The sequence below is a fragment of the Pseudoliparis swirei genome, chromosome 4, assembly GCF_029220125.1.
Source record: "Pseudoliparis swirei isolate HS2019 ecotype Mariana Trench chromosome 4, NWPU_hadal_v1, whole genome shotgun sequence".
In the NCBI taxonomy this organism is placed as follows: domain Eukaryota; kingdom Metazoa; phylum Chordata; class Actinopteri; order Perciformes; family Liparidae; genus Pseudoliparis; species Pseudoliparis swirei.
The window spans coordinates 3523902-3540916 of record NC_079391.1 but is presented as its reverse complement, the minus strand read 5'-3'; the positions used below and the strand labels follow the sequence as shown (position 1 = coordinate 3540916).

Below are 17015 nucleotides of genomic sequence, written 5' to 3'. Positions count from 1 at the left end.
CGTTATTTCTCTCCAATTATCTGACTGCAGATATTTCAACATCTGGGTCTTCAACTGTCACTGAGGGAGACGGTGTTGCTTTCAGATGTTTCTTTTCTGACACCCTGCAAACACTCGGCAGGTGTCGAGTCCTCCACTCCTACCTGAGGAGGAACGAGCGTTCAACGTCACCCGGAGGCGACGTTCACCATCGAAAGGTGTCAACAGGGATTTGGGCCATTACAGCTGCGTGGTGCCGACATCTAAATGCATTCAAGAGAAAAAAACCTCTATGGATGTATAACGCGAGTAAGTTTGGGCCTCCGAGTGACCCTCTCTTGAGCCCTGATCTCATTGGTGGGTCTGTGTCTATGGAGGATCAACAAAAATATGGGAAATCAAAAGGCAAGTTTTAGAGATGCTATTTTGCAGTATGTAGAACTGTATCATTGAATTCCATGAAAAATGATTTGTTATTAGTCCACAGATCTAACTTATGATCTGTATGACACTGACACATTATAAACCTGAAAATTTTAACACTGTACATATTTATTTTCCCTATTTCAGCTAGTTTAACCTTTGACCTCAGTCTCATTGGTGCTGTCTGATGAAGTTAAGAGCATTCCCTAACTTACGAGAAGTTGATAGTCATTTTTATTTTATTTTTATCAATGAATTAGGCAAAACAATATGATATACAGTATATATATTTTTTTGATTTCAATAAATTTCAAAATATTGATAAAATACATACAAATGTGACTGATAGTAATGTGTGCCTCTATATATGTATATGTATTTGTATATATCTGCAGCTTCTGTTCATAGAGGATTTAACTGTGTGCCATGTCAACATGTGAGGTCACCTGACTCACCGGAGCATTTCCTTTGAAAGTAAAAAAAAATTCTATATATTTTCTTAAAAGTGCTCTATGAACAATAACAGAATGTATTAGCACTCTGCATTGAAAGCGAATATATAGTTCTAGAACTCATGTCTCAGTAACTTCTAATCAGTATTTGTAAGTTCCTGAGTGAAAACCTTCATCTGGACAATGTCACATTTGTTTGGAAGGAGTTGGCCTGTGTGTAAGTGAAGGTTTACATTATAACACAAAAGGGTTATTCATAGTGGACAAGGGATACCTGTTTTTAGGTTGTATTTTTAAGAAACATTTCCTTTTTGTTGTTAAAAAAAAATTAAGTTCCAAATTTGACATTGTAAAAAACATTTTTTTTTAAGTAGTTACAGTTTATAGTTTCTTGACATTTTTTTATTTATTTTTTCTTTTCAAATGTTTTTCAAGACATCTGAAAACCACAAGAGGGAGAAAAGCCAAAAAGGACAGAACCACATCAAAGCTACATTTCCATTATTCCCTAAAATCTTGTAGTTTTCATGATGAAAAACATTCATTTACTTCACTAAGTTAGGATCTTTTCAAATTTCTAAATAAAATGCTGCACAAAGAAATCTATTATATAAGCCACACAATCTAATACAGATGGAAAGCATACAACCCTTGAATGATCAGCCCCTATCTCAAATTAGGTCAAAGGTCCAATACAGAAATTTCCCAACTGTGACAAATAAAATAAAACTACATTTCCATTATTCCATGACATATTTTCTGAAGTGTTCATAATGAAAAACATCCATTTAGTTTGTGATTAGTCACATTTCACTTTATATATATTTTTTGTTTCCACAAATTAGGTCAACGGTCAAATACAGAAACATCCCGACTGACAAATAAAATTTTAATACATTTCTATTATTCCCTAATAATAGGGAATCAAATCTTTCTTGTAGTGTTTATAATAAAAAACATCCATTTAGTTCACACACATAGGATCATTACAAATTTCAAAATAAAATGCTGCATAAATTTACATTTAACATAATGTCTTATATAAGTCCCAAAATCTATCACAGATGGAAAACACACATCCCCTTGAACACCTAGTCACGTTTCACTTTATATCTACACACTGCGGTGGACAAACACCTGATGACAAGGAACACAGTCAGAAGCACGAGCAGCCCGGCTGCAGCCAGGAACAGAGCCACGTCCACCGAGTGGTAGGAGTACCAGGGCATCATGTAGGCCTCCGTTCTCAGGTGAGCTGCACCTTTGTGCCTCATGACAAACTCTATCCAGAAGAGGGCCGCATCCAGCGGCTTCATGGGCCGATCTCTGTGCAGCACGGAGAGCCTCTGCATGTTCTCCCTGTAGGACGGCTCCTGGAGGACTTCCTGCACGGCCTTCAGGAAGTTGTCGTCTTTGTCCACGGTTTTCATGGTTAAGAGCTTCGCCGCTCCTTTCTCATGCAGACGCAGCAGGTTGTCGTACTGGTCGAAAAACACCGGCAGACCCACGACTGGGACTCCGTGATAAATGGCTTCCTGGACTCCGTTGGTTCCTCCGTGAGCCACAAACAGTTTCATCTTGGGATGTCCCAGAAGATCATTCTGTGGCATCCAGTCGACTATCAGCGTGTTGTTGCCCAGAGTGGCCGGTCTGCCCCCTTTATGCCTCCAGATGACCTTCTGAGGCAGTTTAGCAAAAGCTGCAGCGATCTCATTGGTTATTTCAGCAGGAATCTCGTTCACGAACGTCCCCAGAGACATGACGATGACCCCGTGCTCTCCAGAGCTCTGCATGAACTCCTCCAAGTGGTCAGGGAGAGGTAGTGCCGGTCTACACTGGAACCCTCCGATGTAGACCACGTTGGGCATGGTGGGCCGAGGGAACTCAAACACAAAGTCCACTCTAATGAGCCAAATATCTGCTGCTTGTAATAAATCAATATATCTGACCTCTGGGCCAAAGAACCGGTCACAAACAGCTTGATACTGCGAACTGATTAAAAGTTTGTCCTGAACTTGCCAAATGAGAGAGAAAAAGTGATTTTTGACTCTTTGGATGAAAGTCATGTTGTCTGTCAGTCCTGAGCCGGTGAGCGGGACATAAGATAAAGGAGAAGGAGCGACGGCCATATGTGCCTCTCCGCTAGTTATAAACCGCACATTGTAGACCATAGGCACCTTTAGAGCATGAGCCAACATGATGCCTGCACCCAACGCCGGATCCGTTAAGACCAGGTCGTACTTTCTCCCCTTTAAAGTGTCCATTAAGTCTTTATCTTCAAACATGTCTGTAGCCATTTTGCATATTATTCTGTTCACGTTAAACATGGCGGAGAACATCTCAGCCTGCAAACGTACAAAGCTCAACACTGAGCTCTCCACCCCCCTTTCTATGTCAATGACCTTTCTCACGATGGGGTTGATGAAGTCGTGATTAAAGGCTTCGGTGACAGGGACCGTGATGGTGCTGTAGTGCGGAGAGTCTTCCTGGATAGACCAGCTCTTATCGGTTCGTACCACGTCCACAGAGTGTCCTCGAGAGTGGAGAGCCTTGATCATGATCTCCATGTTTACCCAGTGGCTTCCCTCTAAAGGGAAAATCAGGATATGTCCTCCGTGACAAATTCTCAACACAACAAACAAGAGAAGAGAAGTTACATATACGTGGGAGGGGGGCATGTTTGACCTGAAGGGAACAAATAGATAAAAAAACAAAAATTAATAACTCTCTGGCCATGAAATACAATTAATTAACGTTTTCCTCCAGCAAAGGAAAATAACAGACAAGAAGATCTGTAACATACCTGTTTTACGTGAAGTAGCTCCGAGCATTCGTGTGCTTGGATGTTGGCTTGAAATACCAAAACAAACAAATGATAAATTCCAGGGTGGATTATGGATAAGCTTTTCTTTTGGGCTCAGAAATGGACAATAATGTGGCCTCTTTGTTGAAGCTACAAAGGTTACATCACGTTGGACTATTCCCCTCTCAGAGAGGTAAAGGCACCGCCTACCCCTTTTAGAGTGGTATGTTCCATTTCCTCAGTATCGTTGGTGACGTAAAAATGTGTCCCCACCCAATGTTGAGTCTTTTTAAACTGAAATGACGAACATAGAAGAACCAGAACTTGTCTATGAAATCTCATTTATTCTAGCAAGAAGAGTCACCGTTACACAGAGTCCCTCAGGAGTCTGCCAAGGGTCAACTGAAGAGTTACCGTTACACGGAGCCCCTCAGGAATCTGCTACGGGTCAACTGAAGAGTCACCGTTACACGGAGTCCCTCAGGAGTCTGCTAAGGGTGAACTGAAGAGTCACCGTTACACGGAGTCCCTCAGGAGTCTGACAAAGGTGAACTGAAGAGTCACCGTTACACGGAATCCCTCAGGAGTCTGCCAAGGGTGAACTGAAGAGTCACCGTTACACGGAGTCCCTCAGGAGTCTGCCAAGGGTGAACTGAAGAGTCACCGTTACACGGAATCCCTCAGGAGTCTGCCAAGGGTGAACTGAAGAGTCACCGTTACACGGAGTCCCTCAGCAGTCTGCCAAGGGTGAACTGAAGAGTCACCGTTACACGGAGTCCCTCAGGAGTCTGCCAAGGGTGAACTGAAGAGTCCCCGTTACACGGAGTCCCTCAGGAGTCTGACAAAGGTGAACTGAAGAGTCACCGTTACACGGAATCCCTCAGGAGTCTGCCAAGGGTGAACTGAAGAGTCACCGTTACACGGAGTCCCTCAGGAGTCTGCCAAGGGTGAACTGAAGAGTCACCGTTACACGGAATCCCTCAGGAGTCTGCCAAGGGTGAACTGAAGAGTCACCGTTACACGGAGTCCCTCAGGAGTCGGCCAAGGGTGAACTGAAGAGTCACCGTTACACGGAGTCCCTCAAGAATCTGTCAGGGGTGAACTGAAGAGTCACCGTTACACGGAGTCCCTCAGGAGTCGGCCAAGGGTGAACTAAAGAGTCAGTGAAACAACACAGGAGTGGGGACAAGGACTTGCATACAGAGTCAAAACACAGGTTTAGCAAGGCCGTGAGAGATGCTAAACGACTGTACTCTGAGAAGCTACAACATCAGCTCTCAGCAAGCGACCCTGCTTCTGTCTGGAGAGGGCTCAGACAGATCACCAACTACAAGCCCAAAACCCCCCACTCCATGAATGAGTTCTACTGTAGATTTGAAAGACAATGGGACAGTCCTGACGCAATCCCCCATAGCCCCATCAACCAGCCCCAGACCACCAGACCCCCCTGATTATGTCTTTCCTTAATGTTTGTATGTGAACTGAGCTGTTTGACATCTCTGTGTTCTTGGCTGGTTCAATTCTTAATTGTGTGGCTTTGCTTTTCTTGTGGCCTTATTGTACACATTGTGTATGTTTACCTCATGACAACTTCACAAACATTTACATCATCATATACACGCCATATAAGTACTCTGCGTTTTCTGGAGTTTCTCCTCCCGAGATGCAATAAAAAGACCAAAACAAGGCCTAACGTTCTTTATGTGCTTGCTTTTGTACTTTTATTGAAGCTCTCTATTAACCTTTTTTTTCTTGCAGTTGTAATGTGAAGACACGGCCACGCGGAGGCAGTGCAGGCTCAACCAATGGCTGAGCTCGTCAGCTGCTGGGGAACAGACTTCCTGGTGCTTGGAGGGAGTGTTGTGTGGTGAACCGTAGGCCCTTTATTATTCCAAATCTCCATAAGTACATCATGTGAAGTATCTGCATTAAAACATCAATCAAATAACAAGACAGGTTTGGACTCGTTATAAGACACATTATACAAATGTACAGAGCTGCCAACTTTTCAAAAATCCTTGGAGTGAGATTTTGTCGGGGGTGACCAAAATGTTGCCGCGCACGCAGCCACACACGTTGGTGGCTCAAATATCAGGACATTTGAATTAATGTGGCGTTGTACCCATGTTGTACCCTGCATTCTGGCCTGGCAAAGGTCTTTTACGAGGCATCTTTGCTACCTTAAATAATTAAAATGTTTTTTAATAACTCTACTCTCATTTACAAAAACATGCCTAATCCTATTGCACAAATGTCCTGTCTTTATGTTAAATTCTTTATAATACATCTTACTTGTTCAAAGAGCTGTTTGGAAAATTTTTGAGAGGGTCCTTTTCCTAGGCCTGCAAAATAAAGTGATAAATGCTATGTGGGCAGCTTTAATAAACAATGCTCTGATGTTTTGAGCATGCAGTATACCAAGAGGTTAACAAGGTACTCTCCTGCTGCTTGTTATGACAGCTGAGTTTACATCACCACACAAAATCACACACACAAACACAACACATTATTTCAAGATTTAAAGTTTAAGAGAGTGAGAACTTAATTGCCATTCTAGCATCTAAAGATAGGAAAACCAATAATAGAATGAATTGACAAATCTCTTCAAGGTCTTGGGACCTGCTGACTGAAACTGGAACCGTCAATTCTGCACACAAAAAATTAACGGACCTCTCTCTCTCCTGGGAGAAGGGCAGCCATTCATTTCCTAACACTGTGAAGAGTAATTGCTGTCTCCCATAAAGAATGTGGGATTTGTCCTCGAGCAGAAAGGAAGGGCTGCCAGAGAAACTCAAGTCTGGGCAAGAAAGTCAAACTCTCCCTCCGACGCGTAGTCGAGCAGAACGAACCAAGACACGACGAAACCACGAGTGTCCCTAAAGAGTCTGTGTTCATGTATTCGTGGTCTTCTTGATGTACACAGGACAATTCATTCAGGGATGTAAGGAATGTGTGGTTCTCTCCTCTTGCTCTTTATTACAAACAAAACGATAACAACCTTGTTCCCTGTATGTGAAACTAGATTTACAGAAAAATCAAAGTTGAATTTCGTGAATTATGCCAATGAGATAAAGTGGTCATCTTTCTAAGTGTGTATGTGGTATTTTAAATGAGAATAGAGCTATTCTCCTAGCTATTGTGTATCCGTCAATCTTGTTAGCGAGCTGCCATCAAATTCACCTCGGGCAATAAATAAAAGTATTAAAATTAATTGAATTCCACTCAATCGATATATTGAGTCTTAAATTATTCAAAAATATCCTACCTACCAACCTCAAAGATAAATCTCCCTTCCATCATGACACCAGCAAGTATAGTGAAATGAATGCATTGAAATGTTCTGTATATTGGAGATAGGGACACCACAAATGGGACATGGAATATATATATTTTTGTATCATAATATATCAATTCATCTTTTCATTCATCTTTAAACTCAGAAATACAGAATTTTAAATCCATCTGAAACAAACAGATACAACAACTGAATAATCTCTCTTTGAGATTAAACTCAGCAAACGAGGCCAAAATCTGCAACTTGATCTCTGGCACGAATGCAGCGGAGAAGCAGAGCAAGACTCTATCTTGAGTGGTAATCACAGTATCTCAGTCTTTCAACACTCAAATAAGACCCACGAGGAGCCGTTAATGTGCTCTGCGGTTAGTTGAACTGCGGTTCCTAGAGGGTACTTCCAGCGTGGTTAGGGACGATGATGCTGGCCCATTTGTAAATAACGGGGATGAAGAGGAGAGCCGAGCCCAGGATGGACACCAGGAGGAAGGCCCAAAGAAACATCCGATCCAGGATTTGGGCAACATATTTCCAGTCTTGAACCACCTGGGACAAAACAAAAGAAAGCATAATACGTCATAGTTACAAGTCTATTCATCTATGTGGTGAGTAATATTATTCAATCTTGCAAGATTTATTACAGACTTTGTCATAAATTAGTGAAAAGCATGGGGCCAAAAATGATTGTTACACACAGAAAAATAATGGTTCTTAAATGGTTCTTTAAAAGGCTTTGTGGTTCCAACCTTCACCTACTGAAGAAACATTCTTAAGTTTGAGGCACCATTTTAGGTTCTTTAAAGAACTCTTTAAGGAAATGGTTCTTTAAAGAACCCTGGTTTGAAAGGTTCTTTGTGGAACCAGAAATAGTGCCTTAAAGAACCATTTTTGTAAGGTTCTTTGAAGAACTATTAAAGGAAATGGTTCATTAAAGGACCCTGGTTTGAAAGGTTCTTTGTGGAACCAGAAATGGTGCCTTAAAGAACAATTTTTTAAGGTGCTATGAGTCACCTTTATAGGTTCTCTGAAGAACTCTTTAAGGTAATGGTTCGTTAAAGAACCCTGGTTTTAAAGGTTCTTTGTGGAACCAGATATAGAGCCTTAAAGAACCATTTTTTAAGGTTCTTTGAGACACCGTTATAGGTTCATTAAAGAACTATTTAAGGAAATGGTTCTTTAAAGAGCCTTGGTTTTAAGGTTCTTTGTGGAACCAGAAATAGTGCCTTAAAGAACTATTTTTGTAAGGTTCTTTGAATAATTATTTAAGGAAATGGTTTTTTAAAGAACCCTGGTTTGAAAGGTTCTTTGTGGAACCAAAAATGGTTCTTCTAGGGCACAGGTGTCAAACACGAGGCCCGCGGGCCGAATCCGGCCCTCCGCATCGCTTTATGTGGCCCCTGACGGCTTTAAAGACACGCGATCGCCTTTTCTTAAAGAAATTAAAGAAAAATAGCCCGTGCTTTTATTTTGAAGTTTAAGATTATATGGGTTTATGTTGTAATATTAGACACATTTCCTTATGTACAATATTTCGAGACTCAAATAAAGAATAATCAAATGCAAAAAGAGGTATTTAATAATATGTTCAAGGAGTTTATAAAGTGTTTCCGGCCCTTTAAGAGGGCGGCCATGACGCTGATGTGGCCCACGGTGAACATGAGTTTGAGGCCCCTGTTCTAGGGCATCACTCTGAAGAACCATTTTCAGTACCAGATGGAACCTTCATTTTTCTTTGTGGAGTACAACTATTGACTATTTCTATTATTACCTTTGGAGTGACAAACACCTACTCACCGCTCTGAGCTCATTGGCTTTAACCACGTGCATGGTTATGTAGCGGATAGAATCCAAAGCTGATTCTAGGTTGTGTTTGGTGTAGAGCAGAGATGAGAGCTTCGTCGTGCCCCGTCCCGCTGCTCGACCAATTCGGGCGACTCCGTCCCCGGCGTAGCGGTCGGCGTGGCTGCGCATGCACAGCAGCTTGGGCAGTCGGTGCAGGAAGATCCTCCTCACCCAGGGTGCCATGTCGTGGTGCGTAGAAGAGGAGCGATGGTGGATGTTGATGGCAAAGACGGTGATGATGATGGAAAGCGTGACGAATATCATGGTGAAGACCAGGTACTCCCCGATGAGAGGGATGGACTGCGAGGAGGAAGGGATGATCTCCTCGATGACCAGGAGGAAAACTGTGAGGGACACCAGGACCGAGGTGCACAGAGCGATCTTCTCGCCGCAATTGGAAGGCAGGTAGAACACAAGTATGGTGAGGAAGGACAGGCCGATGCAGGGGATGATGAGGAAGAGGGTGTAGAAAAGAGGCAACCTGCGGATGATGAAGAAGTAGGTGATGGTGGGATAGGTGGAGCTGCTGTCCGTCCTCAGGCCACGGCTACCTGTGGCCATCACTATCTCCCATTCCCCGTTGTCAAAATAGTCCTGCTTGTCCACGTGGAAGTCCTCCAAAATGATGTCCACCTGTTAAACACAGAGTTAAATCTCATGTCATGACTCCAATGCACTCTGGTGGAGCGGAGACTCACCTGCGAGCCGTCGTATGTCCAGGAGCCAAACTTCATTGAACAGTTTTGGAGGTCAAAAGGAAAGAAGGTGACATCGATGGTGCAGGCTGACTTGTAGTTGGCTGGCGGTGTCCACGATATGGTTCCATCGTACTTAACAACCGCCTTGGTGGCAATACCCTCGAAACGCCCATCTGAACTGTTGACAAATTGTTGGAACATCTACTTCATGCATAGCTGCAAGTTTCTTTTAACCCTCCTGTTGCCTTAGGGTCATTTTGACCCGATTAAATATTTAACCCTCCCCCCGCCTTTGGGTCATTTTGACCCGATTCAATGTTTCACCCTCCTGTTACCTTTATATTTACTAACATATTATACCCTTTGGGTTCAATTTGACACCAGCAATTAAAACCTCCAGAAAATTATTAGAATTAATATTGTTTTCCAAGTTTAAGTGTGAGGCACTTTATGTTTGTTTGTTGACTACCGAAAGAACACCAACATTAAACATTGAATGGGGTCAAATTAATCCTAAAGCGGGGGGAGGGTGTAATATTGATTCGGGTCAAATTGACCCTAAGGCAACACAAGGGTTAAGGACGTTCTTTTTGGTCCTTTTTAAAAGAATTTGAATGATCGAGAGATTTCAGGAAGAATATCGTGTACATTTTGAAGAGTATAATCGGAAATGTCCTTCCATAATGACACATACTTATCATACAGTACGATGTCAGGGCGCCAGATCCTGTCAGAAGGGATTCGGATAGTCGTGATGCCCTGATAGTCATCAGGGTTCCATCTGAGTTTCCGGTCAAGCCACTCCTACGTTAAGAATGGAAAATGTAGGAAAAAAACTCATCAAAGGGGCTTTAATAAAAGGTTTGACATTTTTTGGAAAATACGCTTATCCGTTGTGTTTTTATAACAATCAGCCGAGGAGACAGCTAGTGTCTAGCGACCTGGGACGGCACCCAAATGGCCCCTCAAATATGTATTAAACTAAAACTTTATGATTATCTTATCATTTTGAAGTTGCCCCTTGGCTTGTGAGACGTTTAGAAATGTGGTTACTTTTTTAAAAGAAACGCACCAAAAGGCCTTTAATAAAGGTTTGACATTTTGGGGAAAATATGCCAGCAGCCGGCTATCTTAACTTAGCAGGGGGGGCAACAGCAAACCTGCCCATCAGCAACTCTGAAGTTATAGTGGAAATATGTGTCAAAATGACGGTTTACATTGTCTTAATTAATTAGCTTTAGACGTAGACTGAATTACAACACATGGACGTAATCTAACAGCAGAGCAGACAGCTAGCATCTAGCTACCTGGGACGGCACCCAGCTGTCACTCAAAGCAGCAAGGCCTTCAAGTATGTTTTAAACTTTATTATTATCTTAGCATTTTTAGTTGCCTCTTGGCTTTAGAGATGGTGGGAGGGAAATGTTGTTCCTTATGGAAAGAGCAAGGCTCGCCGTTTCCACTCTTTGTGCCAAGCTAAGCTAACCAGCTACTGGCGCTAGCTTCATGTTTAATTGACAGACTTTTCTGCGAGAAAGCAAATAAGAGTGTTTTTGTTAAACTTATTATTAGTTATGCGTTGCATACAACATTTTGCCCAGCTCAAGGGAAGGGTACACGGTAAGTAAAGATAGCACAAGTTACTGTTAGGCTAACTATCAAATCAATTTGATTTGGTTTGATATGCTACATGGTAAGTACATTGTGAAAGCACAATAATCTGAAGGGGTAATATGTATGATAATAGCCAAACAAAGGACATACAATGACACGCTTCATGCAAATGATATTTCTGATAGCTAGATATCCGTACTGGGTCCCTTTGCCCTTCATCTCCATCCCCCCTTTTTGCACGATGCAATCCATCAATGTGAAAGGGAGCAACTGACCCCAACGGCGAAGCCCGGTCTGTGGGGATAACTCAAAAGATGCATGACACACATGACATCCGAGACCCTGAATGAGGCTGACAGGAGCAGCAGGAGACATGGAACGCCTGTGGAGGCAGGTGCGTGGGCAAAGGGCCGAATAAAGGACTCATCTAAAGGAGGACTGTCATTGAAATGCCACCAGGCCAGATTAAAAAAGGGCGACGGTTCGTCTCTAAATGCCACGAAATGCCAGAGTGTGTTCTAGAGTAAAGTAAAAGCTGACAGTCATGACCTGACACCTTTACCTGCAGGTTTACTGATGACGGTGTAATGTTTAGGGACTTAGGGTAGACGTGGAGCTCTACTCGCCTGTTTCATCCACACGTTGGTCGTCATTCGCTGGTTTTTCTCATCCTGCGGTGAAAAGACAAAAGTTAGAATTTCTATTTTAAAAAGTTGCCAAGTTGAAACAATTTATATATAATTATATCTGAGTTTTTGTGTCTTGTGTCCGGTTTTATTTTGAAGTCCCAGTCTCTCGTGTCTTCTGCACTTCCTGTCCCCGAGATTGTCTGCCATGTCCCTGATTGTTTCCACCTGTGTCCAATCACCTGCACCTGTGTATTTAAACCCTGTGGGTCTCATTCACCACTGTTGGATTGTACTATTCAGATCAGGCCTTATTGATCTGTAATTTCGTACTGAATTAAGAAGATTAAAGTTTCTGTGGATCATTGTCGGCATTTGGGTCCTCTCTCTCTCTCTCTCTCTCTCTCTCTCTCTCTCTCTGGATACAACAGTCGTGACAATATCTCTTGATTCGATAAACATTCATGGGCTGTGGTTAACCCCTCAGTGACACACACACACATGAATAACAAGTTTTCCTCACCACATCAACTAACTGGGAGATGGCGAGTCCAAACTTCACGCGGATCGTCTGGTTCAGGTATTCCACTGGGCGGACCCATTTCTGGTAGTTTCCAAATAGGTATTTGAACAGCTTGTCCTCTGCTTTTGCAAAGGAGGAGAGTTGTGGAACCCCTAAAAATATGAAATGAATAGAAATAAAGAATTATAGATTTATACTTGCTTCCTTCAAGAGTTTTTTATACATTTTAATGCAAAATCAACAGCAGCTTTGATTTATCCAGTTAATAAGCTATATATATATATATAATTTTATATATATATAATATATATATATATAATATATTTATAATATAATTTATATATATTATATATAATATATATATAAATTATATAATTTATATATATTATATATATATATATTTATAATTCTCTCTCTATATATATATAATATATGTATTTATATAGATATCAATTTCCAGCTCTGATTCGAGCACTGCTCTCATACAGCACTGCATTCACCTCTCTGACCTCACTAGATTGCTTATGTCCTCTATAGTTTCTGGATGTGACCTCCATAGCTTTGGTTTCAAGAGCCGAACACGCTCAGAATACACAAACATGTCAAGAGTCCTTATAGCATGACAGTCTGAATGAGAGCTGTATAGCCCACTTCCTGTTTACTGCACTTCCTTCACTACAGCTAGAAACAGATATCATATGCATCAGTGATTGTAAATAATGTCTGCACTATCAAGTCAAGGTGCATCAAGTGTATGTAATGACTTGACTTGAGCTTCCTGTGCTCCCCTTAAAAGAAAAAAAACTAGTATTTTTTCATCCATGCGTTCATAAAAGCATACAACACATGTTTCATATAACACGCTATTCATCACGGCCAATCCGGTGCAATGTTTTGCTCCTCGGCTGTGTAGAAAATATCGATCGCATTTTGAATTACAGACCATTTATATTCACCCTGCTTTTTAAATCCTTCACCGTCATGGTTATAAACTGAATTTATGGACGCAGAATGTGGCTGAAAATCTACCAGAAGGCTGACCACAAATGTACGGTGGTGTCACCCCTCAGTGTGTGTGTGTGTGTGGATCAATGAAGACAATGCTCTCAATCAATGACTGTGATCAGCAGCTTCATCATCTGTTGACCCTCCACTATCACCAGCCTCCACTAAGATGCTATTCCTCTGTTTTAGTGTCTATGATGGAAGGAAAGGATCAGAAATGAATGAACACACACATATAATGTAAGTGCTACACGCAGAAAAATAATGGTTCTTAAATGGATATGTGGTTCTATGAAGAACCATCACTGACTGAAGAACCATTCTTTCGCTTAAGGCACCATTATAAGTTCTTTGAATGAAAATTTAAGGAAATGGTTCTTTAAAGAACCCTGGTTTGAAAGGTTATTTGTGGAACCAGAAATGGTGCCTAGAAGAACCATTTTCCAAAGGTTCCTTGAGACACCTTTATAGGTTCTTTGAAGAACTCTTTAAGGAAATGGTTCTTTAAAGAACCCTAGTTTGAAAGGTTTTTGTGGAACCAGAAATGGTTCCTTGAAGAAACATTTTTCTAAGGTACTTTGAGATACCTTTATAGGTTCTTTGAAGAACTCTTTAAATAAATAGTTCTTTAAAGAACCCTGCTTTAAAAAGGTTCTTTGAGGAACCAGAAATGGTGCCTTAAAGAACCACTTTTAAGGTTCTTTGAGACACCTTTATAGGTTCCTTGAAAAACTCCTTAAGGAATTCAGAACCCTGGTTTGAAAGGTTCTTTGTGGAACCAGAAATGGTGCCTCAAAGAACCATTTTGTGAAGGTTCTTTGAGACACCTTTGAAGAACTCTTTTAGGAAATGGTTCTTTAAAGAACCCTGGTTTTAAAGGTTCTCTGTGGAACCATACATGGTTCTTCTATGGCACCACTCTGAAGAACCATTTTCGGTTCCAGATGGCTCCTCCATGTTTCTGTGTGTACGAGGTGAAGGATGTATCTCGTCTGCACCTCACGCCGAGTACAATAATTATCTAATGATTACTCATGTTCAAGGAGACCCAAATCAATGCTGTCTGATAGATCAATATAAATGAAACATGAATAATATGATGTGTGCTGTCGTACAGACGGTGAGGCGTACAGTGAGATCCAAATAGACCGGAGAAATATGCAAAACATCAATAACAATAAAGACGAAAAGAGAAACCAATAGATTTGGCCATACAGATACGAGCATATGCATAAACCTATACTGTATACATTTATATAGCACACTCCACAGTTGATAAATTAACACACACACATATATACACGCTGTCATGGCAACAGCGGTTCCCGTCTCTTCGCTCTCCTCCAGCTCGTATACGTATACGGTTGATCTCTGTGTTGTGCATATTGTATTAACCTCTTCCTCGCCCTTCCTCACCAGCTGTTCCCCAGCTGCCACCACGCTGTCATTACAGAGTTTAACAACCCGGCTCATCACATGACCCCGGGTCGTTCATTCATTTTCAATTCAATTCAGTTTATTTTATACAGCCCGATATCAAAATAATACACATTTGCCTTAGCGGGCTTTTTACAATCCGTACACATACGACATCCCTGACCTTTGACCTCACATCGGAGCAGGAGAAACTCCCAAGAAATATATATTTTTTTAACTTTCAGGGGAGCAACGGAGGAGGATTCCTCTCTCCAGGATGGGCAGAACAATAGACGTCATGTGACCAGAAGGAAACATCACAGAGTTACATAAACAGATTAAATGAATATGATAGAGTGTATGAATAGTTCGTAGTAGGAATGGACCACGATCCAGAAAGGGGGGGGGGGGGTCAGCTATCTGTTGCCCCTTTAAGCCAAAAACAAATTGCATTCTGTCGCTCGTTTCTTTTCTGATGACCGTGTGACGGCACGCAGGCCTCATGAGAATGAGATTTTCCCAGAAGTGCCCAGAACTCTAGCCGACAACGTGTTTTACTCTCACGTGAACAACTCACCACGACACACCCGTCCCTACAGTCCTGCGATGCGAACGCTCTCAAAGTCGTAACCACGGGAACGCTCCCCATCCATCCACATGACCTTTGGCCGACTGTCCAAACTTCCTCACAATATTAGCTCGAGGCTGAGATCGAAAAAAATGCACGAGGAGTCGAATCGATTCCCATCTGAATTGATTGCGTTGCTGTCTTTAAAGAATATGAGAAATGGTCTGCTTCTTCAATGCAGCAAAGATTATTGATCACCAGCAAAAAAAAATGAAATCAAACAACAAGAACAACAGTAAAATGTGATGTTGTTAGCGAAGTGGTGTTGTTGTGTGTGTGTTTCCCTCTTCCTTGAGCATCTGACTCGCTCCACTCATCACCGACTCGTCTCTGACTCGAGCCATCTGTCACACCGAGGCGATCGCATTCCACCGTGCGTGATTTCGACGAGGCGTTTTTTCCCCCAGAAAACTCACGCAGCGAGTGGCACAGGTGGCAGCAGCACAGCAGCGGCAGCAGCAGCAGTGCGAGCGCGGCGGCTGCCCCTCCGGCTCTCGGCATCATGGCGGGCAGCGGCGGCGGCGGCGGCACTGGATCCACGCGGCCGGTCCCTCGGGCAGCGCCCAGCTGGACCGGAAATATGGAGAACGCAGACGGGTTATGAATGAAAACACGTCGGCTTTTGTAAAGCCGGTAATATATATAACGGCTTTAATCGTGCCTTTGGTTTAAGGGTTCGAATCCAGAGGCACCGATGGTCCCATCTGGTCAAACCACAGGTACTGATGTCAGTGAATCCTGGTTCCCTCCACAGTCAAGAACAACACGCATCGCATCTCGACCCGGACCCCTCTTACAGGTAATCGTTACATGTGACACACAGTCGAGAACATGCCGGGATGCTGGGAGACGTACCTGCTTTGAGTGTCTTCCATTCACACTCAGATCCGGATGGGCGGCGGCGGCGGAGGCGGAGGCGGCGGCGGAGGCGGTGTGAGTCTTGACGACGGTGCCGCTCTAGCGCTCCTCCATTCCATGCAGGTTCTTTTTCTTTCTCGCCTCATACGGATGCTGCTTCACCCCCCTGCTGCTTCCAATTGAGGACAGGCAACGCATCCTCCTCCTCCTCCTCCTCCTCCTCCTCCAGAGAGCCCGCCCCCCTCCATGCAGCTGCCTCCCTGCCGCTCCACAGCAGCATCAGGGAAGAGCGTGTGCAGCTTCTGATGCTGGTATTCTGCTCGTGATGTGATGCTACATGGTGTACTTCGCTCAGCTCCTCTCAGAGAATACAGCATCTCTGGGTACCACTATATGTGCTTCCATGGCAACAGCATATTGGAGGACCAAGAGCTGCTGTATGGGATGGGGGAGGCGGCATATCCAGCTTGTTGTATAATACATTTGCACCATCGTATTTAGTTTTTATTACGATTTATTATTATTTCTTACTTTGTGTAAAACATGTTTGAATGAAGAACCTTCGCATTTGTTTGATTCAGTTTCTATTTTGTTGGTCCTTAAAGGGACAGTTCACCCCAAAATAAAAAATATATATACATTTTTCCTCTCATCTTAAGTGCTATTTATTAATCTAAATTGTTGAGTTGTCTCTAGTTTTGCAAATATACAGCTTTACATTTGCACCATTATATTTAGTTTTTATTATGATCTAATTTCGAACTTTTTAGTTTTAGCTTGTAAAACATATTTTATTAAAGAACCTTTGCATTTGTTTGTTTTTTCATATTTAAAGGGACAGTTCTATTGCTATTTA

General features: G+C 42.4%; 2 protein-coding genes across 2 annotated transcripts; both read right to left on the bottom strand.

Annotated features, from left to right (window-relative positions):
* Positions 1 to 1125: 1125 nt before the first annotated feature.
* LOC130192204 (UDP-glucuronosyltransferase 2C1-like) lies at positions 1126 to 4049 on the bottom strand. Its single transcript, XM_056411988.1, has 2 exons — positions 3658 to 4049; positions 1126 to 3539 (listed from the first exon to the last, which is right to left on the bottom strand). Exon 2 carries the CDS (start codon positions 3530 to 3532, stop codon positions 1946 to 1948), a length of 1587 nt encoding a protein of 528 aa, XP_056267963.1. The 5' UTR covers positions 3533 to 3539; positions 3658 to 4049; the 3' UTR covers positions 1126 to 1945.
* Positions 4050 to 7030: 2981 nt separating this feature from the next.
* chrna5 (cholinergic receptor, nicotinic, alpha 5) lies at positions 7031 to 15805 on the bottom strand. Its single transcript, XM_056411990.1, has 7 exons — positions 15718 to 15805; positions 12253 to 12404; positions 11730 to 11774; positions 10184 to 10293; positions 9490 to 9667; positions 8744 to 9424; positions 7031 to 7495 (listed from the first exon to the last, which is right to left on the bottom strand). Exons 1-7 carry the CDS (start codon positions 15803 to 15805, stop codon positions 7337 to 7339), a joined length of 1413 nt encoding a protein of 470 aa, XP_056267965.1. The 3' UTR covers positions 7031 to 7336.
* Positions 15806 to 17015: the final 1210 nt, after the last annotated feature.